Raw genomic sequence first — 27436 nt, 5'->3', positions numbered from 1 at the left:
ATAATGAAAAAAATGATTTAACACAAGAAAATAAACTAGTTATTAGCTTACAAATCAATCCAACCTTAATTCACATGGACATCATTCCAAACAAGTCAAATAAAAATAACTATTTTTGTTTGGATAATTATTTTTAAATTCCCACTCAATGTAGATCATTACACGTACCTATCTGTTGTGCAGAATTCCAAAAAATTAGATTGAAAGATAATGACAAAGACTTAAATTTGAATGAGAATTTTATAGAAAAATAAGTAATTGTTTTTTTATTGTAATATTAAATCCCATATTATCCAGTGTCTAGACACTAATAAAATAAGTTGAAAAAATTTATTAAATCTTAATTTCTTTTTTATAAAGTTAATACACCTATACCTATATATGATTTTTATAAGGTTTTATGTCACTTTAAGTCCTTATTTTTGTCAAGAATCTCAAATAGATCTCCTTATTTTTTCGCGTTTCAATTGGATCCTTATTTTTGTAAAATTGAATCAAATAGGGACTTTCCGTCAAATTGAGCCTGACGGCGTTAGTGTATGGTTAACGTGGCATGCTAATCTTCATTTTTAAATGACGTGGAGTAGCTTATTTAATGTATGTGATTCTGATGTGTCTTTTGATTTTTTTTAAATAAAAGAAATTTGTAAAAATGAATTAAACATTAAACATTAAACTACATACTTCTAAATCCTCTTTGGTTAGCAACCTCACTTTCGAAGCAGCTTCTCTTCTCCGCGTCATTTATTCTTCTTCTTTCTCTATCTCATCTTCCTTTAGAAGCTCCTTCACTAGGCTCTTCACCTCCTCGAGTTTGTCCTCTATTCTTCTTCGTTTTCGTGTCAGCTTTGACCTCCGCCAGGTTTAGCAGATCTTCGTTATTCGGCTTCATCTTGTGCTGGTGCTATTGTTTCGGTTGGTGGTGGTGTCTCTCGGAGTACGTGTCTGATCTCTTGGCGTAGCGGGAGCTAGCGCCACAGTTGACGGCATTGAAGACCAGGCGGCAGAAGGAGGTGGTGGAGAGGGAGTGCCATAGGCGGAAGTGGCCACCGGCGACGGAGGTGCTCTTGGAACGGTGGTGGCCAAGGACCACGTTCTCGACGTTGTTACGATGGAAGTTTGCTATCTTCGGTGAACTACATTGCACAGAGAGAGAAAAAAACTGAAAAAAAAACGAGAGAGAAGAGAAAGTGTTTTTTTTTCTTATTTTTGTTTGAGTGGGAACTTTGTAGAGAGAGAAGGGACACTAGTAAAAAAAGCATATTTTAACTCGCACATGACGCTTCGGTTTCAGAAAAACTGACGCCTATAGACCGAACGACCTCGATTATAAACGAACCAATACCTAAAGACTGAATGACCTCGGTTTTTTGAGTGACCGAAGCAGTAGTTTACTGAACGGTCTCGGTGAACGCCTAACCGAGACATTTAGTCTTGTCTAAGAGACTGAACGACCTTGGCTTGAGTGCATAATCGAGGCATTTAGTCCTAATCAGACTGTACAGACCGAACGACTTCACTTGTTTGTAGAACCGAGGCCTTTAGTACTGTCATCCCTGTCACTAACGTACAGACTGAACAGACCGAACGACCTCTCTGCCACTAATGTACAGACTGAACAGACCGAACGACCTCGCTTGTTTGCAGAACCGAGACAGTAGTTGACCGAACGACCTCGATTGGGCACGTAATCGAGGCATTTAGTCTTGTCATCCTTGCAAATCCCTCTACTGCCACTGTGACTGAAGAGACCGAACGACCTCTCTGCTGCTAACGTACAGACTAAATAGACCGAACGACCTCGCTTGTTTACAGAACCGAGACAGTAGTTGACCGAACAACCTCGCTTGGGCGCCTAACCGAGGCAGTTAGTCTTGTCATCCCTGCAAATCCCTATGATACCACTGCGACTGAAGAGACCGAACAACCTCTCTCCCACTAACGTACAGACTGAATAGACCGAATGACCTCGCTTATTTGTAGAACCGAGACAGTAGTTGACCGAACGACCTCGATTGGGTGCCTAACCGAGGCATTTAGTCCTGTCATCCCTACAAATCCCTCTACTTCCACTCTCATGTACAGACTGAAGAGATCGAACGACCTCGCTTTTTTGTAGAATTGAGGCAGTAGTTGACCGAACGACTTCGGTTGACCGAACGGCCGAGGTAGTAGAGCATTTTTGGCACTACACCTCCACTTTCGCGAACAATTTTCTTCACGCGATCTTTCTTCTTCCTCTAAGCAAACACTATTCTCCAGCACTGCCCACTGCTCGTGCCTCCCACTATGTGTTCGTCGCGCCTCCTTTGTCGTTCTTGCCCCGCCTCCGTTGCCGCTGTCCGACCGCCTCCTTCGCTCCTCCCTCGCACCGCCTCTGTTCTCGTCGCCACTGGCGTTCATTGCTGCCACCTCCGTTGTTGTTGTGTCATTGGTGTCGCCTCTGCTGCCTTTGTCGGTGCTTCCATCTTGTTCCTGCATTTCGTGAACGAAGCATCCACCTCCATTTCTTTTTAGGCTGCCTGCATTGCTCTCTAGGCTGCACCACTGCCGTCGTCGCCACTGCCAGGTGCACCACTGCCGCTCTCTAGGGTTTTGAGTTTGGGGAATTTCTTTTTGGGGATCCGTTCGAGCTGTTTTGGTCCGTGAGGGTTGTTGATGGTTGCGCCAGTTGGAGAAGAAGACCTCGCGTGGTGGCCTGTGGTGGTCCGGTAAAGGTGGCACGATTTTTGGGTGGTGGTCTGGTAAAGGTGGCACGACAAAGGTCTCGCGAGAGGAGGAAAAGGAGGACGCAGGTCACAACCGATCGGTCTCGCGAGAGACGAAAAAGCTGGCGAAACCGATTGGTTAAAAAAATAAAATAAAAAATACTCTACTGCCTTGGTTAATGTCCCAACCGAGGCATTTCAGTATGAGATACTGCCTCAGTTCAGAAGGTACCGAGGCGAAAACCGATCCCTTTTTGACTCGGTTCAGAACCGAGACACTAAGCTTATCCCTTTTTACCTCGCCTGTATATGCCTCGGTTGCAGAACCGATGCCTATAAGCAAGAATAACCGGTGCCATTTCCCTTGATTGCACTAGTGGACCGTTGAGTCCATGTTTTTTCCTTCTTTGTAATCAAATTCTGAACAATCATTCCCTCTTCTCAATCGAATCAACAATCAATACTCACTCCCTCGGATCAAATCTAGTAATCCAACAACAACAATATGCTTTGCTTGCAATTTATCAACCACAACCCTTTTAAGCAAGTTTAGTGTAATCACCTTCTACTTTTCCAGATTAACGCTAAGCTCAATTGCGTTTTCATCTCCATACATTTATACTCCGTGTTAATTTCGATTCTCATTGTTCTCGCACGAACACTAATTCGAAGCCCCAATCTTCTCCCAATCCGATTTTGATTTGGTAATTGCATAGAAAGGAATTGCCACACTTAATTTAATTTCTTTTGACCACTTTGCCCCACTTTATTTTTTAATTCAAAAATTAAAAAAATACACTTCGGAAAGCCCCTATTTGATTCAATTTTACAAAAGTAAAGACCTAATTGAGATGCGAAAAAAGAAAGAGAGCTATTTGAGATTCTGAGGCGAAAATAGAAACCTAAAGTGACATTAAATATATAATTTAATTATAATCATTAGATATATAATTTAATTACTTTGAAAAGTTAAAAATATAATATATATGTTGAATTTATTTAAATTTAAAAATAAAATAATTTAAAAAAAAATATAATAAACATATTTTAGTTTAAAAAGAAATGTTTTCTCTCAGGTCATCTAAAAAAATATTAAATAAGTTATTATTTTTATATAATAATTTGATATAATATAAACAATTTTGTATATTATTATTCAATTAAAATACACATAATTTTATAAAAATTTTAAAATTAAATTTATAATAATTTAGTTCAAAATGATGATTAATGAATATGATTAAATTGGATTATTAATTAAATTAATATATTATCTTAATATATTTTTGTAATATTATTAAAATAAAATAATCAACATATAAAAAAATCATAATTTAACTGTAATAGATAGGATTTTAAGACTTTATAAATATTTAATTGTAAGCATCCCAAAAATACAGTCTAAAACTATATAATAGAATAATCACATTAAATAATAATCCAGATGAGTCTTACACTAAAGTAGAGCGCACGCTTATGGCCGAACAACCTTACAGAAAAAGTTACAAATTTAAATTGTACAGTGGTACAAATATGACCGAACGGTTTACAAAATACTAAACCAAACGGTCATACAAAACAAAAAGGGAAGGTGGTCGAACGATCACCTTACTATCAGGCTATTGCTACTGACCGAACGGTTCTACGGTTCGGTCTTAACCTCTACCTCTACTAGGTTTTCTTCTTCGAGCGCCTCTTCCAACAACTCGTCTCCTTCTGCTCACATCCACACGGATGATCATTGCAATGACAAAGACGAAAGTACAAAACAGACAAGACAGGAAACACAGGGTAAGCTTATGTAATTTAATTCATGTATAAACATACATTTCACACAAACAAACACACAAGATAAATTTCATCATACGTTTCATGCAAAGCCTAATACTAGACTGACTATCCAGGACTGTATAAAATCTGTGTAGCTACGACGTTCGTGCACCCGGGTGATGTAGTAACTGGGATATCCTCAACAGCTGCCACCCGAGGTTAGTCCTATCTGTCCAAATTAACCATAAGGACTAGGACCTCCTACCGTTCCCACACATGACCTACCCTCCTCTACGTGAGGACGAGTACTCACGGAACATCAGGATGAACCGCCAGCTTAGCAATGCCCACATTCATACTTTACCAATTTCAATATTCATTCATGAGTCATTCCTCCCCGGAACGCTCGTCCAAAATCCAAAACATTTCATCCATATCATATTCTCTTCATCTTTCATTAATAATCATCTTAATTAAATCATTCGTTCAAAGACCACTAAGATTTCCAAATACCGAACGTTAAACTTTAACCTTTAACTAGACTGAACACTTGGAGTGTGACCGAGAGGTCTCCCGTTCCAAAACAGACTAAGGTCGGGAGGGTTACTATCAGGTTGAGAAAGAAACCGAGTGCAATATATATCGCATGAAGCAAATGGAACGAATGTCAATTACAAAGTGGGCCAATTAAATGAACTGACCCGTGTGAGCTTAAACCGAACACGGAAAAGACCATGCCAAGTGCTAATACTATAGGCCGAAACCAATAGATACAGACTCTTCAAGACATCCAAGGAATAATACTTAGAAGAATTCACATGAAGAAACCGAACGCTTATAAATACTTAACTTATTTGAGTTTAACATCAAGAAAACCAAATGTCAGTCAATGACCGAACACGGTAGAGAGAAAACTCTATTCAAGTTGGACGAACGCTATTTTCATCAAGATAGATTATAAAAAGAAAAGAGAATGAGCGCTTGGTGTAAGACCGAGCACTACTCAGTACGAACGTTTGGTGAATATAGGATATCATTGGACTGATGTTCAAGAACGAACGAACGTACTACTACTCAGGTAGACTTAATTTTATTTTAAAATACCAAGGAAAGATTATCCTTGGTGGAACGCCTGTACACAAATTTTACTAGACGAAGACGCTCGTCCTCAACATAAATTCTTTCCAAATGAAAGAATCCAGTTCTAAACGAGTCCTCTATAAAAACCGAACGGTCAAAGACCATTCAGTAACGAACACACATTATCTTAGGGAAATTTCATACTTCAAAATCATTTATCTCAACTCATTTCTCAACATTTATTTTCATAAGATCAAACACCCATAACATAGCAAATAATCATACTTCATATAGTCAAACATATTAAAATTCATACTTCATATAGTCAAACATATCAAAAATCATACTTCATATTAATTCATCAACTCAATGAACGTACATGCAATTCAAACATCATACAAATTAAATCATATAAGCTTCCCTTACCTCTAATATAGCCGAACGCTAACAGATACAGACTAGGGTTCTCCTCTAACAGAGGCCTTAGCGTTCTACGGGCACGTTTTAAGAACTATAACAAACACAAGATCAGAAAATACTCAGAATGATAGGATCAACTCATGCAACCAAGAATCTGGGTTTGCATGCTACAGAAAACACACGAATGAAGGAGGGATGAACTTACCATTCTAGAATCCGAAACTGATCAGTTTAAACGGACGTCCTCTACGCCGGAAGAGTAGAACTGGTGCCTGAGTGGTGATCGGAGAAGAGAAATGGTGAGATTTTGTAGAGAGAAGTAAGAGTTCTTAGAGAGATGGAGGAGAAAATGGAGTTTTAGAATTTGGAAGAGAGGTTGCATGCAGAGAGTGGCGTGAGTTTTGAAAAACTAAGCTTTGCTACCACCTTCAAGGACGGACGACCACTCCGCTGCCAACACCTGTTTTCCACTTTCTGAATTCCCGATTTCCTTCACTTGACACCTGTGTCCGCTCAGAGGGGTTTTGGGTGCGTTTTTAATGAGGTCTGACATTAATCATATAAACTTTTTAATAAAATTACTTTTACTTCTATTAAGTTTTTTTATCCCAACCTGTATGATTTAGAATTAAGTTCTATAAAATGAAATAATTTAACAATATTATAATAAAAATACTAAAATAAATCTTTAATATATAAGATGTGATGTTTTATCTTATGATAAAATAATATTATTATAGTCAATTACGGTATTTTATATATTTTTTATTTATATAAATTTATTTTTAAGGAAAAACTCATAAAATTATAGTCAATCACTTTAGGGATTTTATTTCCTTTAATCAAAACACTTAACGTAAATGAAGAACACACATCAGTACATTCTCTCCCCACCATGTAGCCTTAATTTAAGGTCGTCTGAGACCAGTTAATGTTGAAGTAAAGTATTTTCATTTTATAAAAAATATGACTCAAAAGGAGGGTTTAAACCAAATAAAAAAAATTTTCCTAACTTTTTATCCATGAGTCTCATAATTGGTGTATTTTATTAGACACATGTTTCACATTATGAATTTTTTGTGATTTTGCAGATATCTCTTTTGTAAATACACTTAACTTTTCACATGCTATCATCATTGCAAATATTGGATCTATTCTATTTTCGCTATTCACTCTGACATTCTGCGCTTTTTTTTTTTTTTTTTGTCATTTTTGTAACGTAATCATTTGGGTCCTCATTTCTCTGTCTACTACTGTCTATTATTATAAAAATAAATAAATTTATATTTTAATTCTTATTTTATTTTAATTACAATTTTAATATATATTTGACATTCACATACACGCGTGATATAATATATATATATATATATATATATATATATATATAATAGTTAATTATTTTATATCCATGTTTAATTAATTAAACAAATTTACTCGAAACTATATAAATTAGTTGTGCTATAGAATTTTAGAAACTATATTAAATATCTTCGTAATGAAATTTTATATATCCATTACTTTGTTTTTGCAACTGATGCATCATATAAATTTTCTTAACATGTTTGTTTATTTCTTATCACTAATTAAGTATATTATTTTTGTTATCTATGCTATATGATTTAAAGTGTGTTGTTTTATATCTAATATTAGTAGAGTTAATTATTGAATTTGTTTCTTTTTAATCTAAGTAAACTTTTCTTAACATATTTATTTGTTTGTTATCACTCCAAATAAGAGACTATAAATATTCTTGGTTTAACGTTAAAACTAATAACTTTTTTATATCAATATTTTATTTTTATCATTTGTTACAAATAATAGTATATTTAACTAATTTGATGGTATTTATGTTATTTATTACTTGTTTTAATTGGTTGCAAATTTGGAAATATTAAATTTTTGAGTTGTTATATTTATGTATGTATGATACTGTGATTTCATATGAATAAATATTATATCATTTTTATGACCATTTGGTATCGTTTATATTTATATATAAAGAAGATTTTTGTGTGTGTGTGTTTATATTTATTTTTTAATTGTATTTTTGAATATTTTTTTAAAAATTAAAATAATTATTTTATCAATTTGTTCTTTAAGTGAATGTTTCTTTAAATTTAATCTTCGGTTTGACATTTTTTAATTTTAACCATTTTATTACTTTTAAGGGTTAAATATGTCTTTCGTCTCTTAAGTATCACACGATTTTGGATTTAGTCCCGACTCGAAACTTTGATGGCTTTTAGTTCTTATAGTTTTGAAACTATTACTACTAATCCCTAAAATTGGATGACGTTAAATTGTCTTTGACGTGGCAAACGACAAACCCACGTTTCATGCCACCTCCCGTGCCACGTTTAGTGCTTCTTGAGGATTCAAGGCAAGCCCGAGCTTGAACAGAAGATTCAAAAAACTGAAGCACCAAGCACCCACCATGAATCTTCAACTGCAAAGCGAAATTGAAGCAAACCCCAAAATTTCTCTCACCAGTCCACCCCTCAGGGCGCATAAAGTTTGGTACTTTAAGCTATTTCCACCTGACAAAAGAGAAAAGTTGCACAAAACCCAGTTGGTACTTTAAGCTTTTTCCAACCAAAAAGTTTGTTTTTTTGTGGATATCCGTGAAGGTTGAAGTTGAAGAGATAACAATAAGAAGAGATAGAAGAGGAGCATGGGGTAATTATCACACCAAATCAAACCCACTTAGAGGAATTGTGAATGAGATGGGGGAGGTTTAACCAAAATGCTGAGAAATACCGTAGACACATTGCTCGAAGTGGCTCCATCGAAACTTCATATGCATACATGCCCTTTGGGTGCTGGTGTAGACCCTTCTTCAGAAAACTGCCAAGGTGCCCATGGGAAAATTATGTGGGGTGCTCCAATGGCATCCTCATAACTGAAGCTGAACCACTTTACATGTACAATCTATGGAATCCAACTCATAGAGAAACGTTTCGACTTTCTTTATGGGAAAGGTTTTGGAAATGGCGACGAAGAGGTTTTGTGTTTGAATGCCGTTGACTTTCTGTGGTTTGAAGAGAAACTGGTCCATTGATGAAGACAAAAAGAAGCACTAAACGTGACACGGGAGGTGGCATGAAACGTGAGTTTGCCGTTTGCCACGTGAAAGGCAATTTAACGCCATCCAATTTTAAGGATTAATAGTAATAGTTTCAAAACTATAAGGATTAAAAGCCATCAAAGTTTCGAGTAGGGACTAAACCAAAAATCGTGTGATACTTAAGGGACGAAAGACATATTTAACCCTACTTTTAATAACCAAAAAAATAAACACATACACAAATATTACACATATGTATTTTCATTAGTTTATTTAAGGTTTAATACCCAATTTTGTCCCCAGTTTGGTTCGGAAATCTCAATTTAGTCCCTCTTTATAAAACTAATTGTAATGGATCCTTACTTGTAATTATGTGAGTCAAATTAGTCCCTTCCGTTAAATATAGGCAAACGGAGTTAATGGGCTCATGATGTGGCAGTAGTCACTGGTTAGGTGTCTAACACGTAATTGTGTGCGTGCTTACGTGGTGTTAGGGCAGCTGATTTTAAAATTGGGTTTTAATTAGAAATTGGGTTGAAGCTAAGGGAATGGAATTATACCTTTTGCTTGGCGCGATTGGTGCCGGACTGAGACAGAGCCACCAAAGGAGGAATCGCACCTTCGCGAGCCACCCTAGAGCGATACACCACGCTATCTTCACACACCTGCAACAGAATAACAACCGCGATTTCCTTCTGCCTCTGCGTTCCCACCTCAACGATCTCAACCAGCACGGGCACGCCGCCTTCCTCCACCAGCGCCACCCTCGCCTCCGGCACTGACACCAGCACGCTCACCACGTACGCCGACTTGTCCACCATGTTCGACTCGAAGTCCGCCATCAGCTCCACCAGCACCTTCATGATCCCCGCCTTCACCGCCCTAAGCTTGTTCTCCTTCACCGTGCACAGCGAGTACAGCGTCGTCGACGCGTCCTTCTTCGCGCGGAACCCGCCGCTCGCCAGAAGGCTCACCAGCGACGGAATCGCGCCGGACCGCCCAATCGCCGCCTTGTTCTCCTCCACCTGCGACAGCCGCAGTAGGGCGCACGCTGCGTTCTCCTTTGCCGTCGCGGTTCCCGTGCTCAGCGCGCGAACCAGCAGCTTAATCGCTCCTGCGGAGGCGATGGCCTCCTTGTTCTCGTCGCAGAGCGAGAGATTCAAAATCGCGGTTTGATTCCTGGAGCTGGAGGTCCGGCGAAGAAATGAGTGAAATCAGCGGTTTGATTGCGCCGGCTTTGGCTATTTTGACTCGATTCTCCGGCTTGTTTTTGGCGAGCAATCTGATTTCCATGGCGGCTTGCTTCTGATCGTCGAGTGAGGCGGAGTGGAGATCGACGACGAGTTGACGGATCAAATCGTCGGAGTTTTCGGTGGCGCAGGTGATGAGAAAGCGGCGCGTTTGCGAAGAAGCGGTGTCGCAATGGCCGATTCGAAGAAGCAGTGGTCTGCGGTGGCCGGTTGGGTGAAGTTTGAGGCATGGCCGTGGGTGACAGAGGACGGAGGACGCACACAATTAAATAAACCCAATTTCTAATTAAAACCCAATTTTAAAATCATCTGCCCTAACACCACGTAAGCACGCACACAATTACGTGCTAGACACCTAACCAGTGACTACTGCCACATCATCAGCCCATTAACTCCGTTTGCCTATATTTAACGGAAGAGACTAATTTGACTCACATAATTACAAGTAAGGATCCATTACAATTAGTTTTATAAAGAGAGACTAAATTGAGATTTCCGAATCAAACTGTGGACAAAATTGGGTATTAAACCTTTATTTAATGAATGAGAATTTTTTTACTAAATCTATATCATAGAGTAATACATTACTTTTTTTATTTAAATTCGTTAGGCTAATTTAAACTATACGTCACCCAATCAAATCGCTTTATTTTAAACTATTATTTTGTACTTGAGATATATAATTTGTATACAATTAGAAATTATAAATTTTATGTATATAAATTTTATATATGGATAGAAAATGAATCTAATATATATATATATATATATATATATATATATATATATATATTTGTTAAATTAATCAAATTGTATAAGCTTAACTATTTGATAATGTAATATTTGAGATTTAAAAAATTACATTTAAACAGTTATACGTAAACTTAAACTCTAAAATGTTAGTAGGTTATCCTTCTTATTTTTTTTTGTTATTATGAATAAATAATGTTAGAAGTTCATAAATATTTCTAAAACATATGTATTGTGTGAATATATATATATATATATATATATATATATATATATATATATATATATATATATATATATTGTTGAAATTTTGAAATATTTTGGTTATGTAAACTCTTTGTTCGGTACTATAGAGATATTTTTTAAGATTGTATATCTATTATATAATTGTTTTGGAATCTTACATGATAGAGAATAAAGATTAAGAAAAATTATATACAGCAAAATCATTCTCTTGCCCTTTTGTTTTTGTCTTTCTATCCAAATAAATTTTTTTGTTTAATTATTAATTTGGTCCTAAATTTGGTTAAAAAGTTTCAATGTATTTCAAAATTTGTTAAAACGCTTAAATCAGGTCTTTTTTGTTAATGTCATTAAAATCGATAAGGTCTTTGATAAGTGTATAATATACCTTAAAATTTATATCAAAATAGACACTTATCAAGCTTGATTTGATTGCGTTCAATAAGAAAATAATCCTTTTTAGTTTAAAATGCACAATGGTGTATCTCAAAGAACTAAGTTATATGAAATTTAATGTTATCTTGCTATTTTGGAGTAAAAGGAAGAAGAAATAACAAAAAGGCAGCTCAACCGTAGGAAGTGGTTTCAAGTCATAGAAAAAAAGAAAGTAGATGAAGAGACATAACTTGCATTACTGGCTGAGCATAATAAATTAGAGCTAAGCCAAAGAAAAAAACCTTTTGTGCAAAGAAAGCTAAGCATCAAAACATAACGCTAAACCAAAAAAAAAACTCACACATGAAGAAATTCATATGGCTGAGCATAAAAGATGGGGTTGAGCACCAACCAAAATATTCTATGTAATTCTTATATGTAATTCTTATATTAGCTATAACAAGAGCCATAGGAATGTTATGCAACTCTTAGAGTTTGGATTTAAATCGTCATGAGTGGTCGAATCTTCTTGTAAGAGGTGGGATGTAATTAACTAAAATTATTTGTATTGTTTACTTTTTAAATGTTTATTCATATTTGATCTTATAATTTGTGGTTTTGTTTATATTTATTACTTGAATGAACTAACAATTCATTTCATCTCATTGTTTTGGATTGAGTTGAAAAACTAGTATCAAATTGTGGCCCAATCAAATCATCACACTCTTGCTAGAGGTTTCCACAAAATCTAGAAAGTGTGTTCGGTGAGGAAGTCATGCATAGTAAAACAATCTAGAGGTTGTAAGACCTATGAAAAATAATTACCTTAATAGTAACAATTTTATTACTAGTAGTAATAAATTTTTCTTTATGAATGGAAAATATAATTAATAAGTTTATGTAAAAGTAAAATGTGGAAAGTTAAATAAGAAATTAATTTTGGTAGCTTAAATGGTAGAAAATTGTGGTGATTTCAAGAACATGGGTTCAAACTCTTTTCTACTTTTTTTTAAAAAAAAAAGAAAAAAAGAAAAAAAAAACAAATGGACAAAGAAACTTTCGGTGATTGAAATAGAAAAACACCAAAACATCTTTCGACGATTGAAATGATAAATATATATATATATATATATATATATATATATAATAATAATAATAATAATAATAATAAAACACCAAATAATACCAGAATCTTGGCCTATAAATACCAAGCAAGGGGAGGGGGATTTTGCACCAAGAAGTAGAGAGAAATCATAAGATTAAGAAGAATTTAGAGTAAGAAGGATTTTAGTGTGGAGATTCTGGAAGTTTTCCGGGAACAACCTCTGATTAAGAAACTAAGTCTGGAATAGAGGTAGGGGGAGCTAACCTTTCTAACCTTTTATATTATGATTTAGTATTGTTTTATTACTATTCATGTCTTGAAATTCTGTATGAATACTGTTAATGAAAAACATATGTGCTTGTTATATATCTATATATATTGAATTTCTGTGTTAATATTATATGCTATTGTTTTGAATATGTAAATAAGAAATTTGTTAAAAACTAGTTGAGGAACACTTTGGCTAAGGAAAGACTTGGTACTTAAGTTGTCCATTGTGATGCACCTCTCTTTCCTGGAAGTCTACTCGACAAGTTTTTAACTTAAATCTTATTGAACAGATTATGTACTGTTAAATTATTGTGCAATATATCTTGTTGGAATGAAAATTTCTGATGAATTCATGTTATTGTGGTAGATATGGAATTATGAATTTGAGCATGGTATGAGTTGATGAATATGAACATGATATGAGTCTCGTGGAGAGATTCTGTAATGACATGGTATTAGTGTATATGTTGATGTTGAGGGTCCTGTTGTTGGAGGTTATCCTGATACTTTAATAAACATCCAGTCTCAAGTAGAGAAAGATGAATTATGTGGTGAGAGGGGCGGGAGGTCCTGGTCTATGTGCCGGTTTTGGACATAGTGTTGAGGACTAACCTTGTGGATGGTATGGAGTATTTTGAAAGTGTATTTGTAAGAAGAAGTAGAAGTCATCACAAGTGCATAACCTCCCATGACCGCTCATCAACGTATCATCCAAATGAGTGTCTATTGGGTATTGTGGAATGAGTGTCTATTAGGTATTGTGGAATGAGTGTTTATTGGGTATTGTGGAATGAGTGTCTATTGGGTATTGTGGGATGAGTGTCTATTGGGTATTGTGGAATGAGTGTCTATTGGGTATTGTGGAATGAGTGTCTATTGGGTATTGTGGAATGAGTGTCTATTGGGTATTGTGGGATGAGTGTCTATTGGGTATTGTGGGATGATTGTCTATTAGGGATTGTGGTATGATGGGATGAGTGTCTATGGTGCGATTGTTGTATGATGGTATGAGGGTGTCTGACATAATTATTATATGATGTTTGTTGAGTGTATCAAAGTAATTATGCATGTTTTATAAATGATTTGTTGCATGTTACCCTACTTGTTTGTGTTTGTGCAATGATCGTATAATTCGTTATACGGGAGCAGATGAAGGAATGTCGTCTGATTCAGTGCCAATGAAGAAAGAGATAGAAGAATAAATTAGAAGAATTCGAGTTATATTTATGAGTTTGTAGTTGAAATCTGAGTTTAAAACATATATATATATATATATATATATATATATATATATATATATATATATATATATATATATATATATATATATATATATATATATATATATATATATATCAACTATGAATTATGGGATGTTACCTTAAATGTAATGCTACAATATATCAATTATGAATTATTGAGATTATGGGATATTACATAGATAGATGAATCACACTAGAATTTGAAATCCTTAGGATATAATAATTTAAGAATGAATCTAGATTTACAGGTAAGAGTACTTTCAGGACATAAGATAAAAGATGCAATAAGCATGAATTTATAGCTATGTATTTATGTTCAGCATAGAATCTATAAGTTTAAATTGAATTCCAAATAAAGGCATCTAAATAGTTTTGCCTAACATTGCCTATTTTTTTTATAATTACTTTTGAGTGTTATTTGATTTATTAGTATATATAATAAATTATCTAACTATTCATTTCACGGCTATATTTAACATTTATTCTAATATATATAAAGTTGGATACCAAATTCATCCACGTTTATTGAAAGTGACTCAAAATCTTCTTACTTTGATTGAAGATTATCAGGCGTTGGACTCCAAGTTTGCTTTGTTTATAGTTGTGAATATAGTTAATACGTAAAAAAAAAAATCATATTTAAAAACAAAAATGACTAAAAATTCAAATGTTTATGCAACAATTATTGGGAATCACACAATAGAAAAATCTTTAAACGAAAATACACTCACAAATAAGAACAAAAATATAAATAAAAACACTAAAAATTTAATATGTTTTAGCACTTCAATACTCGACTCCACAAATACTTATAAAAAACTGTATTACTTAAAATATATTTGTAAACAAAAACTGCAAAGCTTCATGTAATTATTTTTTATAAAACTGTAAACTTTTCTTGTATAACTTTTGTAGAGAAACTTACAAACTCTTATAGTATAATTTTTTCTAACAAAGCTTCTTCTAAAAAAATTATAAACATTCTAAGCATAACTATCCAAATCTCCCAACTCAATAGACTTATTGGGTTGTAGTGATAACTTCCAACACAACTATCTTCTTCATATTACTTGGAGAATTTGATAATACTCACTTAATAACCAACAAAAATATGAGTTTTAGAGTTTCTCCTATTTATTATTTTATCAAGAGGATAATTATTTATAAATAAATCGACTCTTTGTGTTGTAAATATACGATAGTTTACTTTTAGTCACATGTTGTACTTTTTTTTTTCATAATAGATTTCAGTTTCTCGTGTTCAAATATGTTTTTTGTTGGAAAGTTTTTTTTTTTCACACTATTTTAATTTGGTTCCCCATGTGTTTTTTTTTATAATAAATTTTCATACGATACAAATAATAGACATTACTTAGGATGACAACATAAACATGTCAAAGTATATAATAATAGTTAACATAAATTTTATAAAAATAAAATAAACCAAAAGTTTCAACATGTAATGAAATAGAATATAAAATAAAAAGTTTCAAATAAAAACTTTGACAATATAAAAAAATAAAATCATTTTTTAGAAAACATAAATTAAATAATAATATTAATAATATAATAAGTAATGTCTAAACAAATCATTTTTATATTTTATTAAGTTAAATTTAATTAAAATTTAATTAAAATTTAATTTTAATTTATATTTAATTTAATTATATTATATTTTATATTTTTTTATAATTTTATTATATTTTATTTTAAAAATTTATAAAATATATATTTTTTAAATATTTGTGAATATTTATGGGTATTCGTGAGTTTTTAAAACTCACGGATATCCAGTTAGTATGAGTACATACTATTCATATCCGATTCGTTATCATCTTTAATCATATTGTCTTTTTTTAAAATTATTATTAAACCATAATTTGTTTTTTTCGAAATTTATTAATATTTAATTTTATGTTTAATAGAAAAAATACAATTAAAATAATCAATACACTAATATAATAAATAATTAAAAAATATGTTTTAAAAAACCAAAACTAAATTTTCAAATAAGCTTTCTTAAAATTTAAATTAAAAGAAATTATTTTCAAAACCAACATATTTTCTTTTCAAAATTACATTTAAAAACAATAAAATTTTCCAACCACTGATCCCCAGATTAACCGAATTTTGAAATTAGTTGAACTAATTCAGCCTAGTTCTTAACTGAGTGGAGGAGTTTTGTTAAAACATGTTTATACAACTACTCCATAACATATTCATTTTTTTTTTTCAATTAATGGGTAAGAGGAGAGTTTTATTTAAGTTTTGATTTATGTAAAAATTTAAAATTATAACATGAATAAAATAAATTTTATAATATAAAACCCAATGATTCTGATGGTATAAAGTTTTGGCTAATCTCCTTCATCTCGCACACACACCATTTTTCAGATTCTCTGCTGCCGACTAAAATTTTATAATAACTCACTTTCATATCTTCACTCGATTTTACCTTTTTGTCATAGTTTTGTTGGTTTGAATTGACTGATAGGTTTCGTTTGTTTGAATTGACTCATAGATGAAATTAAAAGAAAAATAAAAGGGATAAAAATTAAACTTGTTTAAATTAAGAGAACAAAAGGTGAAAAGAAAATAAAAGATTTATAAAAGGTGACTGATGTTGAGACTGTAAAAAAAAACTCCTAACGGTTTTAATTGTTTGCTGTTACAGTTAAATGCTTCTTCTACAGTTGTTATATACATTATTTTGTACATCTATTTTTTTTTGTTAAATGAAAAATAACTACACTCCTTTGTCTCAGTCTCTATTATTCCTTACTCTTTATGCATAATTCAGTAGATTACTGTCAAGAGACAACAGTGGTATTCAGAGCTTAAGACTACGAAAGCTGGTGAAATTCAGTGACGTCAAAGAACTCGATTCAAGCAGAAAAGGAGGTGTGATGGCTGAATTAATTCATAGCAATCTCCCGATATTTGATGGCAAAGATTATGATGATTGGTGCGTAAAAATGGAAGCTATCCTTGAGTTTCAAGAAGTCGACGAGGTGGTGAAGAAAGGACTACAAGAACCTTTGAAAGGTGACACAGAAGAAGTGAAGATACAAAGAAAACAGACGACTTGATTGCAAGGCAAGGATGCTACTGCATCAATGTATTTCTGCCACAATCTTTCAGAAGGTATCGGAAGCTACCACGGCCAAAGAAGTCTGGGATATTCTACAGGATGGTTATGGAAACTCTGGCAAAGTGAAAAAGATTCGTTTGTAGTCTCTACAGTGGCAGTATGAGCTTCTCTGCATGGGGGAGCAAGAAACGATGGTAGAGTATATTGGCAGAATCCAAGTTGTGGTTAATGCTATGAGAGCATGGAATAAGGTTGTGAAGGACAAAAAGATTGTCGAGAAAATACTTCGAACCTTGACACCACAATACGATCACATTGTGGTTGCTATAGAAGAATGCAAGGATCTTGAGGTAATGAAAGTAGAAGAGTTGCATAATTCCCTTGAAGCACATGAACAGAGGCTGATCGAGAGAAAAAATACTGAAAGGAGTGTGACGCCAAGTACAAATCAGGCGTTGCAGGCCAGGAATAACCAAACTTTCAAAGGTCGTGGGAGAGGAAGAGAGAGATCACGTGGTGGACGCAATGGCAGTAGAAGCACAAAATCATCCGATCAAAACAATGAAGACAATGGAGGTGAGCAGAAGAATGGAAGCAGTCAAGGGGGTAGACATTCTAGAGGTAGAGGCAGAAAGGGCTATGATAAAAGAAACATTCAATGTTTCACGTGCAACAAATATGACCACTATTCTTTAGAATGTTGGCACAATGAAGATGCGAAGAAAAACAAGAATGGTGAAGCAGCAAATCTTGCACAAGAAATAGGCGATTCTGAATCTGATCATGTCCTTCTGATGAGCACAACCGAACAATTGTTTTCTTTTAACCGATCGGGCGTCGATGAAGACGATCAGTTGTTGTCAAAAAATCGAACGGATGAAGACAATGGGTTGTCATCTAAAGAACAAAAGGGAGTTGACGATCGGGTGTCGTCTTCAGACTGAACAGATGCGTTGAACAGGTGTGACTGTATAGCAGAACACGTGTTGCAATCAAGAGCAGCACGACATGAAGATGTGTGTAGTAGTTGCACCGACCACACGTCACATTCAAAGGAGGTGAGTCATGCAGCGAATGTTACAGAAGCTGAACGTGTGATGCTGTCAAGCGAACACAATCATGCTAAGGACGATTTGTGCTGGTACTTAGATACTGGATGTTCTAACCACATGACCGGAAGAAGAGAGTGGCTAGTAAATCTTGATCCAAGAAAGAAGAGCAATGTGACATTCGTAGATGACAGCACAGTGACAGTAGAAGGAGTTGGTAGAGTGTTGATCACGTGCAAGAAGGGTGGAGTTGCATACATGGATGACGTGCTGTATGTCCCAACGATGAAGAGTAATCTGTTAAGCCTTGGACAACTCCTGGAGAAAGGCTACACCATGTCAATGCATCGAAATCTCATAGAAGTGTTTGATAAGAAGTAGCGACTTGTGATTAAAGCTCCGCTAGCCAAAAATAGGACGTTCAATTTGAATCTGAACGCAATAACAATACAATGCTTATCTTCGTTGAATTTTGAAGAAGAAAGCTGGGTATGGCATTATAGGTTCGGGCATTTGAATTTCAAAAGTTTGAGTTTATTAAACGGCAAAGAGTTTATAAAAGGTGTGCCTTTGATAAACACTCCTAAGAAGATTTGTGAAGGATGTGCTATGGGAAAACAGGCCAGAATGAAATTCAAGAAATCTGCACCTAAACGAGCGAAGCAGCCACTCGGTGTTGTCCATTCAAATGTGTGTGGCCCCTTCGAAGTATCAACGCTTGGAGGTAATAGATACTTTTTAATCTTTGTGGATGAATGGACTAGGAAGATATGAGTTTATCTGTTAAAAGAAAAGAAAGAAGTTTTCTTATATTTTGTTAAATTCTGTGCCATGGTGGAGAGGCAATCGGCCCTGCAGTTGAAGATTTTCAGAACTGATGGAGGTGGAGAATTTAATTCTAGGGAGATGAACAAATTCTGTGATGTAAAGGGAATTGTACATGAAGTTGTAGCCCCATACACACCTCAGCACAACGGCTTGGCCGATAGGAGAAATAAAATGCTGCTTGAAATGACCAGATGTTTGATTAAGGGGAAGAGTCTGCCACACAACTTATGGGGAGAGGCTGTCTCCACAACAACTCATTTTTTAAATAGAAGTCCAACAAAGGCCTTGGCAAACTGCACTCCAGAAGAGGCGTGGTCTGGAATCAAACCATCAACAGATCATTTGAGGATATTTGGATCTGTGTGCTACAAACACGTTCCAGATGAGAGGAGGAAGAAGTTAGGAGATAAGATTGAGGTTTTTATCCTCGTTGGCTACCATCCCACAGGCGCTTATAGATTGTACAACCCAAAGAAGAATGAAGTTGTGATTAGTAGGGATATGCTAATAGACGAGTCAGCCACATTTAACTGGCTGGATGCTGAATCAAATTCGAACTCTAGTGGAGTTGTATCTAGCTGGCTGGAGGAGAAAAGACCTAATGAGATTGAACAGGTAGCTGCGGATGTAGGAGTAAACAACATGAGGCCACAAAGAGCTCGGTTTCCTTCAACAAGACTTGTAGATCATGAGGTGTTCATGGATAATGAGATTGCAGAATCGGGTGATCTTGTTCATTTTGCATTCTTAGCTGATGCTGAGAGACTCACTTGGAAGCAAGCTTTCGATATGGAAGAATGGAAAGAAGCTATGATGGAGGAATTGAGAGCAATAGAGAAGAACAAAACTTGGGAAATGGTGGAACTGCCTCGACACAAACAAGCAATTAGGTTAAATGGGTGTTCAAAACGAAGTATAAACCGGATGGTAGCATAGCCAAGCTAAAAGCAAGACTGGTTGCAAAGGGCTTCCTACAGAAGCCTGTAATTGAGTTCACTGGAGTGTTTGTACCAGTTGCAAGGCTAGAGACCGTGAGACTCGTTGCTGCTGTTGCAAATTTGAAAGGATGGGAAATATGCCAAATGGACGTGAAGTCAGCGTTCTTGAATGGTCCTTTAGAAGAAGAAGTATACGTGAGACAACCACCTGGATTTGAAAAGAAAGGTGAGGAGTGGAAAGTATATGAGCTGAACAAAGCCTTGTACGAGCTCAGACAGGCACCTCGAGCCTGGAATACCCATATCAACTCCTGGCTCATTAAACTTGGATTCCAAAAGTGCACGATTGAGTTTGGAGTCTATGTGAAACAAGCTGAACAACAAGGTGTCTTATTGGTCTGTTTGTATGTTGATGATTTACTTGTAACAGGAAGCTCAGCAGAAGCAATTGAAGAATTTAAGATGAAAATGAAAGGAGATTTCGAAATGACTGATCTCGGGAGTCTGGGTTATTTTCTGGGGTTAGAATTTTTGCGAATTTCTAATGGTATGCTTGTGCATCAAAGAAGATATATTAGTGAAGTCTTGAAGAGGTTTGGCATGGAAGGCTGCAATAGTGCGAGTATACCAGTGATGGCAAACACTAAGTTGTTTATCCAAGCAGATGACAGGAAGGTTGATGCTACTCTATTTAAACAGATTGTAGGATCACTCAGGTATGTTTGTAATAGTAGACCTGATATCAATTATGGTGTTGGACTGGTAAGTAGATTCATGAGCGATCCCAGACAATCTCATCTTTCTACTGCTAAACACATATTGCGTGCCAGTGTGCTTGGTTAGAGACAATTCTAGACAAGTTAAAGATTGAATGTTGCAAGCCAATACAACTATTGATAGATAACAGATCAGCCATCAACCTATCTAGGAATCCCGTTTCACATGGCAGGAGCAAACATATAGAGACCAAGTTCCATTATCTGAGAGAACAAGTTGGCAAAGGAAGACTGGAACTTGTGTACTGTCCCACAGAAGAACAAATCGCAGACATCTTCACTAAAGCTTTAAGGCAAAACATATTTGAAAAGCTGAGAAATTATCTTGGAGTTAAATCTATAAATAGTTTAGTTTTAGAGGGGTGTGTTGAGACTGTAAAACAAAACTCCTAACGGTTTTAGCTGTTTGTTGTTACAGTTAAATGCTTCTTCTACCGTTGTTATATACATTGCTTTGTATATTCATTTTTTTGGTTAAATGAAAAATAACTACACTCGTTTCTCTCCCTCTCTGTTATTCCTTACTCCTTATGTATAATTCAGTAGATTAGTGTCAAGAGACAACAGTTTGATGAGAGTTATTTGATTGATATAATAAATTTTATAAAAATTATAAAATAATATTATCAATTAATTTTAATCAAATAATAAATTATAGTTTTATTATTATTATTAGTAAGAATTATACTTTTATTATTATTATTTATGTCATTTTATATTTATAATTATCTTATTGCTATCATTATTTTTAAATTTATTAATAAAATTTTAATATTTTTTTTCTAGAAAAAATATTAAAATTTTATTAATAAGTTTACTGAGTAATTTCATTTTTCTTATTTAAATAGAGTTAATTTATTTATTTTTATGTTAAATAATTTTTAAAAAATAAAAATTTGAATTATCTCTTATTTTGAGACTTGTCAAATTAGACACGTTACACCTTTTAAATTTTAACACTCATGTTAAATTAATTGTATTTAAGAAATGAATGAAAAAAATATAAATATAAAAATTAAATTATTAATTAATCTTTATAAATAATTTGTCACAATTTAATTTGTCTGTTATAAGCCTAAAATATAATTATATATTTAAATATATTTATTTAACCCAAATATTGGTGAAGAACTAAGTAATTACATTTCTAACTTATCAACAAGTAGTTAGCCTATTTTGTTCCTTGTGTGATCCTTTAAATTCATTTTCTAACAATCAGCTCATCGTCTTCCTTTAAATTCTAAACTAGTATTTTAAACGTGGGACACTCCGTACAATTATAAACGAGAACAAGTCCTTATACATCCTCTTATTCATGTATATATTTTAAAAATATCAGTATATATTTTAAAATTTGTGTATATATATATATATATTTTAAAAAAATATTTTATAAATTTTGAAATTAAAGTTTAAATAAATTTTAAAAAATAGAAATATAATATAAAATTAAAGTTAATTTAATAAAATATAAATTAAAATTTTATTTTAATTCTTTTTTGAATAATAGATATTCACGATAATAGATATTCACGATAATAGATATTTATATTGAAAACAATGTGTTTGGTTTTTGATACTGGGTTCTATAAATGTGTGGACATGCAGCCTTAGTAACACAAGGCAAAGATACTTTGAAATCCGTTGTTAAAGTTGAGTAATAGGTTCTCTAAGTTCCTGGTCATGGCTTCCAATGGAGAAAATCTTGCTCAGAAAAACCAAGTGGTAGTGGTTCTGATACCTTTCCCTGCACAAGGCCATCTCAATCAGCTTCTGCATCTCTCAAACCTTATCTCATCACACAACATACCAGTTCATTATGTTTCCACTGTCACTCACATTCGCCAAGCCACTCTTCGTCACCACAAATCCATTTCTAACATTCATTTCCATGCCTTTGATGTTCCATCCTTTGTTTCCCCTTCTCCCAACTCAAACAGTTCAGAAACTGATTTCCCGTCTCATCTAATTCCTTCATTCGAGGCCTCCATGCATCTTCGAGAGCCTGTGGGAAAACTTTTCCAATCCCTCTCATCTCAAGCCAAAAGGGTCATAGTCATCTATGACTCCCTCATGGGATCAGTGGTACAAGATGCCACAACCATGCCAAATGTTGAGAATTACACTTTTCACAGCACATCTGCTTTTACCAACTTCCTTTATTTTTGGGAGGAAATGGGGAAGCCTTCGCTTAATGAAGTCCTCCCGGAATTTCCTTCTGATGAAGGATGTTTTCCCACCGAGTTCATTGATCTCGTTACTAAACAATTTGAATTCCTCAAAATCGGTGATGGAAACATCTACAACACAAGCAGGGCCATTGAAGGTCCTTATATTAAGTTGCTGGAGAATATCGAAGGCGGCAAGAAGGTCTGGGCTCTGGGGCCTTTGAACCCTTTGGCCGTTGAGAAGAAAGAATCAAAAGTAAGGCACCCATGCTTGGAGTGGCTTGATAAACAAGAGCCAGATTCAGTGATATACGTGTCTTTTGGGACAACAACAACTTTGAAAGTGGAACAGATCCAACAGGTTGCAACTGGGTTAGAACAAAGCAAGCAGAAGTTCATCTGGGTGCTGAGACATGCTGATAAAGGGGACATCTTTGATGAAAATGAAGCAAAAAAACTTCATCTTCCAAATGGGTTCGAGGAGAGAGTGAAAGGCATGGGGGTGGTTGTGAGGGATTGGGCACCCCAATTGGAAATTCTGAGCCACCCTTCAACAGGGGGCTTTATGAGTCATTGTGGATGGAACTCGTGCTTAGAGAGCATATCCCTGGGGGTGCCAATGGCAACATGGCCCATGCACTCAGACCAGCCGAGAAACGCAGTTTTGGTGACAGAGGTTCTGAAGGTTGGATTGATTGTGAAGGATTGGTCGCAGAGGAAGTCGTTGGTGAGTGCTTCAGTTGTTGAGAATGGTGTGAGAAGGTTAATGCAAACAAAGGAAGGTGATGAGATGAGAGAGAGAGCAGTAAATCTGAAAAAGGCCTTCCAAATATCAAGGGATGAAGGTGGAGATTCTCGCATGGAAATGAAATCTTTCATTGCCCATATCACTAAATAGTATCTGATGGGCTGATAGTTTTCTGTGTAGTTCCCAATTGGGTACATGAAGTTAAAGACACCTAGTATGAAAAAGAAAAGGATAACGTGTGTAGTATTGGAGGAGGTTAAAAAATAATTTTTTTATTTGAAAAAGATAAGGTGGAAAAGAATAATCATATTATACTTATGAATTCTGTTTCGGTATGGATGTTTTCCGGTGTATCTTTGTTGCTCCTAAATGTCAGGGACGTTCGCTTCTCCTCAATTGTTGTCGTTCATGCTCCTTCAGCTCGTATCGCTAGTCTACTTTCGCCAAAGGAGGGAGAGGTACCTGCGAAGATACTCCGACGCTCAAGTCAGATGTGAGTTATGGAGCCTCAGCTCTCAAGAAAGTGATTATAATATCACCCTAGAATATTATCTAGAGTCACTAGAACGTAGACGGAACGTACCTGGACTTTTGCCCTGTCATTGTATTTATAGGCCAATAAAAATAACCTTACCTAAAAATCTGGTTAGTTACTCATAAATATCTTAACCGCTTAAAATATCTAAGATATTTTATCCAATAAATATCTTACTAGACAAATTCCAAAATACCTTTCTCTTTTTCATTTAGAAAAAGATGATTCATTCTCTGTGCACTCTAAGTTTAAAGTGTGTCATTTTTCTTCTCTTGAAGGTTTGACCTTTCTTTGTTGAAGGTGTCTCATTTTTTTTAAGGTGTGTCCTTTCTTTTTTTAAGGTCTCGTTTTTGTTTTCGTAATGAAATCTCTCTTTTGTTTGTTCAATGTCTCACATTTTTGGTTTGATTCTGTAGATTATATTGCGCGAAATAGAATTGTCCGGTGAGAGCAATGTATATGCCGTATGATCTTTGGTTTTGCCCTATCTCGTTTCGATTTTTGCCCTTTCCTTTATTGGTAGAATTTCCTTTTATGGTTTTATACAATTGTATTTTTTGTTAAATTTTAGTTTGTTGATGATGTCGGTGCATCAAACAAAGAAATTTGTTACTCCTCTGTGAAAGCATCAACTAATACAATTGGAGAGGATTTGAAGGAACAAAAAAATCCAACACGTTAAAAACAACCTTATGAAGGAATGACGACAAAAGCGTTACAAGAGTATTGTAGAACCCCGTACATTGGATATCGTCCGAAACATGAGTGAATTTTGTATTCAGTGATTATTGGTAGTAGGAGATCAATGTAGATAGATGTAAATGTCAATGTATTGTAATAAATATTTTAAATGTTAATAAAGATGTAGGTTATTCCCTTTGTGATTGTCATTTTCATTTGAATTGTTGTTGGTCATCGTTGTTGATCATTCGTTAGTTTTGATTTTATGAACAACTTTTATTCCATTTCAATGTCCTTCATGACCGAAATTTGCAATGTCCATTGTGGATGAAAGTCCATTTTTAAGCAAGACATGCCTTGGTAATCGATTTCATCATCCTTGTAATCGATTACTAGGGTCTAAATGACTTTTTGTACAAAAATTTGGTGCGCACAACCCAGCTATGAGAGTCTCACTCCCTAGGGTAGATTTTTTGACATTAAGGGGGACTTTTTGAATATTTTGTAATGGGTAACACGTCTTGGTAATGGTTGATGGTGGGAAGTGCTTGTAAATCGTAGTTTGCCTACTCCATTGTGGAGGAAAGACCCAATGTGGTTGTAAACCGTAGTTTGCACACCCCATGTCCGTTAAATTCACTCACCCATCTAAAATAACAAACATAAAACAATAACTTAAAATTAAACTGATTTAGGAACCTTAGAAAAACGTTGTTTTTGGGAAATTAATTGCACATAGTACAGTGGTCTAAAAGTTATGAGTTAGGAGTCATTTGAAAGCTCTTTAAGACTACATGCCAACAAAACAATAATCAACTCATTTAGAGTTCGACGGAGAAAGTTAAGAGTAAAAACAAGCAGCAAAGGTAAGAAAAACAGAGTTGGGGAGCGTTGTTCATCCAGTTAGGGAGTATAGTTGAAGTTTCTGTACAAATGACCAATTTTCCTTTGGTAATCGATTACAAGACCCCTGTAATCGATGACGAGGGCAAAAAATGGCCAGAAAAGCTTATGGAGCTCATCTAACTTACATGGAAGCACTAAAATGACATTTTTTTCTCAATAATTCAATGACCTAACATGGTCATTTTGGTGCACTAAACACCACTCATGATCATTAAACTCACTCACCCATATAAAATAACAAACATGAAACAATAACTTGAAATTAAACTCATTTAGGAAGCTTAGAAAAGCGTTGTTTTTGGGATTTTAGTTGTACCTAGTACAGTGGTCTAAAAATTATGAGTTAGGAGTCATTTGAAAGCTCTTTGAGTCTAGATGCCAACAAAACAATAATCAACTCATTTGGAGTTCGGTGGAGAATGTTATGAGAAAAACAAGCAGCAAAGATCAGAAAAATAGAGTTGGGGAGTGTGGTTCATCCAACGAGGGAGTATAGTTGAAGTTTCTGAACAAATGACCATTTTCCTCTGGTAATCGATTACAAGACCCCTGTAATCGATTACCAAGATAGAAAATGGCCAGAAATGCTCATGGAGCTCATCTAACTTACATGAAAGCACCTAAATGACATTTTTTCTCAACAATTCAATGACCTAACATGTTTATTGGTGCACTAAACACCACTCATGACCATTAAAATCACTAACCCATCTAAAATAACAAACATGAAATAAGAACTTGAAATTAAACTCATTTAGGAAGATTAAAAAAATGTTGTTTTTAGGAAATTAATCGCACCTAGTACAATGGTCTAAATATTATGAGTTAGTTGTCTTTTGAAAGCTCTCTGAGTGTAGATGTCAACAAAACAAGAATCAACTCATTTGGAGTTCGATGGAGAAAGTTAAGAGAAAAACAAGCAACAAAGGTCAGAAAAACAAAGTTGGGGAGTGTTGTTTATCCAGCTGGGGAATATAGTTGAAGTTTATGTACAAATGACCATTTTTCCTCTGGTAATCGATTACAAGACCCCTGTAATCGATTAATAGGACAGAAAATGGCCAGAAATGCTTATGGAGCTCATCTAACTTACATGAAAGCACCTAAATGATATTTTTTCTCAATAATTCAATGACCTATCATGTTCATTGGTGCACTAAACACCACTCATGATCATTAAACTCACTCACCCATCTAAAATAACAAACATGAAACAATAACTTGAAATTAAACTCATTTAGGAAGCTTAGAAAAGCGTTGTTTTTGGGAAATTAATTGCACCTAGTAGAGTGGTCTAAAAATTATGAGTTAGCAGTCATTTGAAAGCTTTGTGAGTCTATATGCTAAAAAAATAAGAATCAACTCATTTGGAGTTCGGTGGAGAAAGTTAAGAGCAAAACAAGCAACAAAGGTCAG

At 34.6% G+C, this 27436-nt stretch overlaps 1 protein-coding gene and 2 pseudogenes across 1 annotated transcript; 2 read left to right on the top strand and 1 right to left on the bottom strand.

Annotated features, from left to right (window-relative positions):
- Window positions 1-9599: 9599 nt before the first annotated feature.
- LOC148194089 (uncharacterized) lies at window positions 9600-16766 on the bottom strand (annotated as a pseudogene).
- Window positions 16767-17582: 816 nt separating this feature from the next.
- Window positions 17583-18821, top strand: LOC148194088 (uncharacterized). The gene is made up of 2 exons (XM_088097104.1): window positions 17583-18244; window positions 18353-18821. The coding sequence occupies exons 1-2, from the start codon at window positions 17583-17585 to the stop codon at window positions 18819-18821; spliced, it is 1131 nt and encodes a 376-aa protein (XP_087953230.1).
- A 3748-nt stretch (window positions 18822-22569) lies between these two features.
- LOC148194087 (zeatin O-glucosyltransferase pseudogene) lies at window positions 22570-24233 on the top strand (annotated as a pseudogene).
- The last annotated feature ends 3203 nt before the right edge of the window (window positions 24234-27436 follow it).

This window comes from Vigna umbellata, chromosome 8 (genome assembly GCF_029865625.1).
Source record: "Vigna umbellata cultivar VRB3 chromosome 8, Vumbellata_1.0, whole genome shotgun sequence".
In the NCBI taxonomy this organism is placed as follows: domain Eukaryota; kingdom Viridiplantae; phylum Streptophyta; class Magnoliopsida; order Fabales; family Fabaceae; genus Vigna; species Vigna umbellata.
The sequence above is the reverse complement of the archived record's forward strand: the minus strand, read 5'-3'. Positions and strand labels throughout refer to the sequence as shown.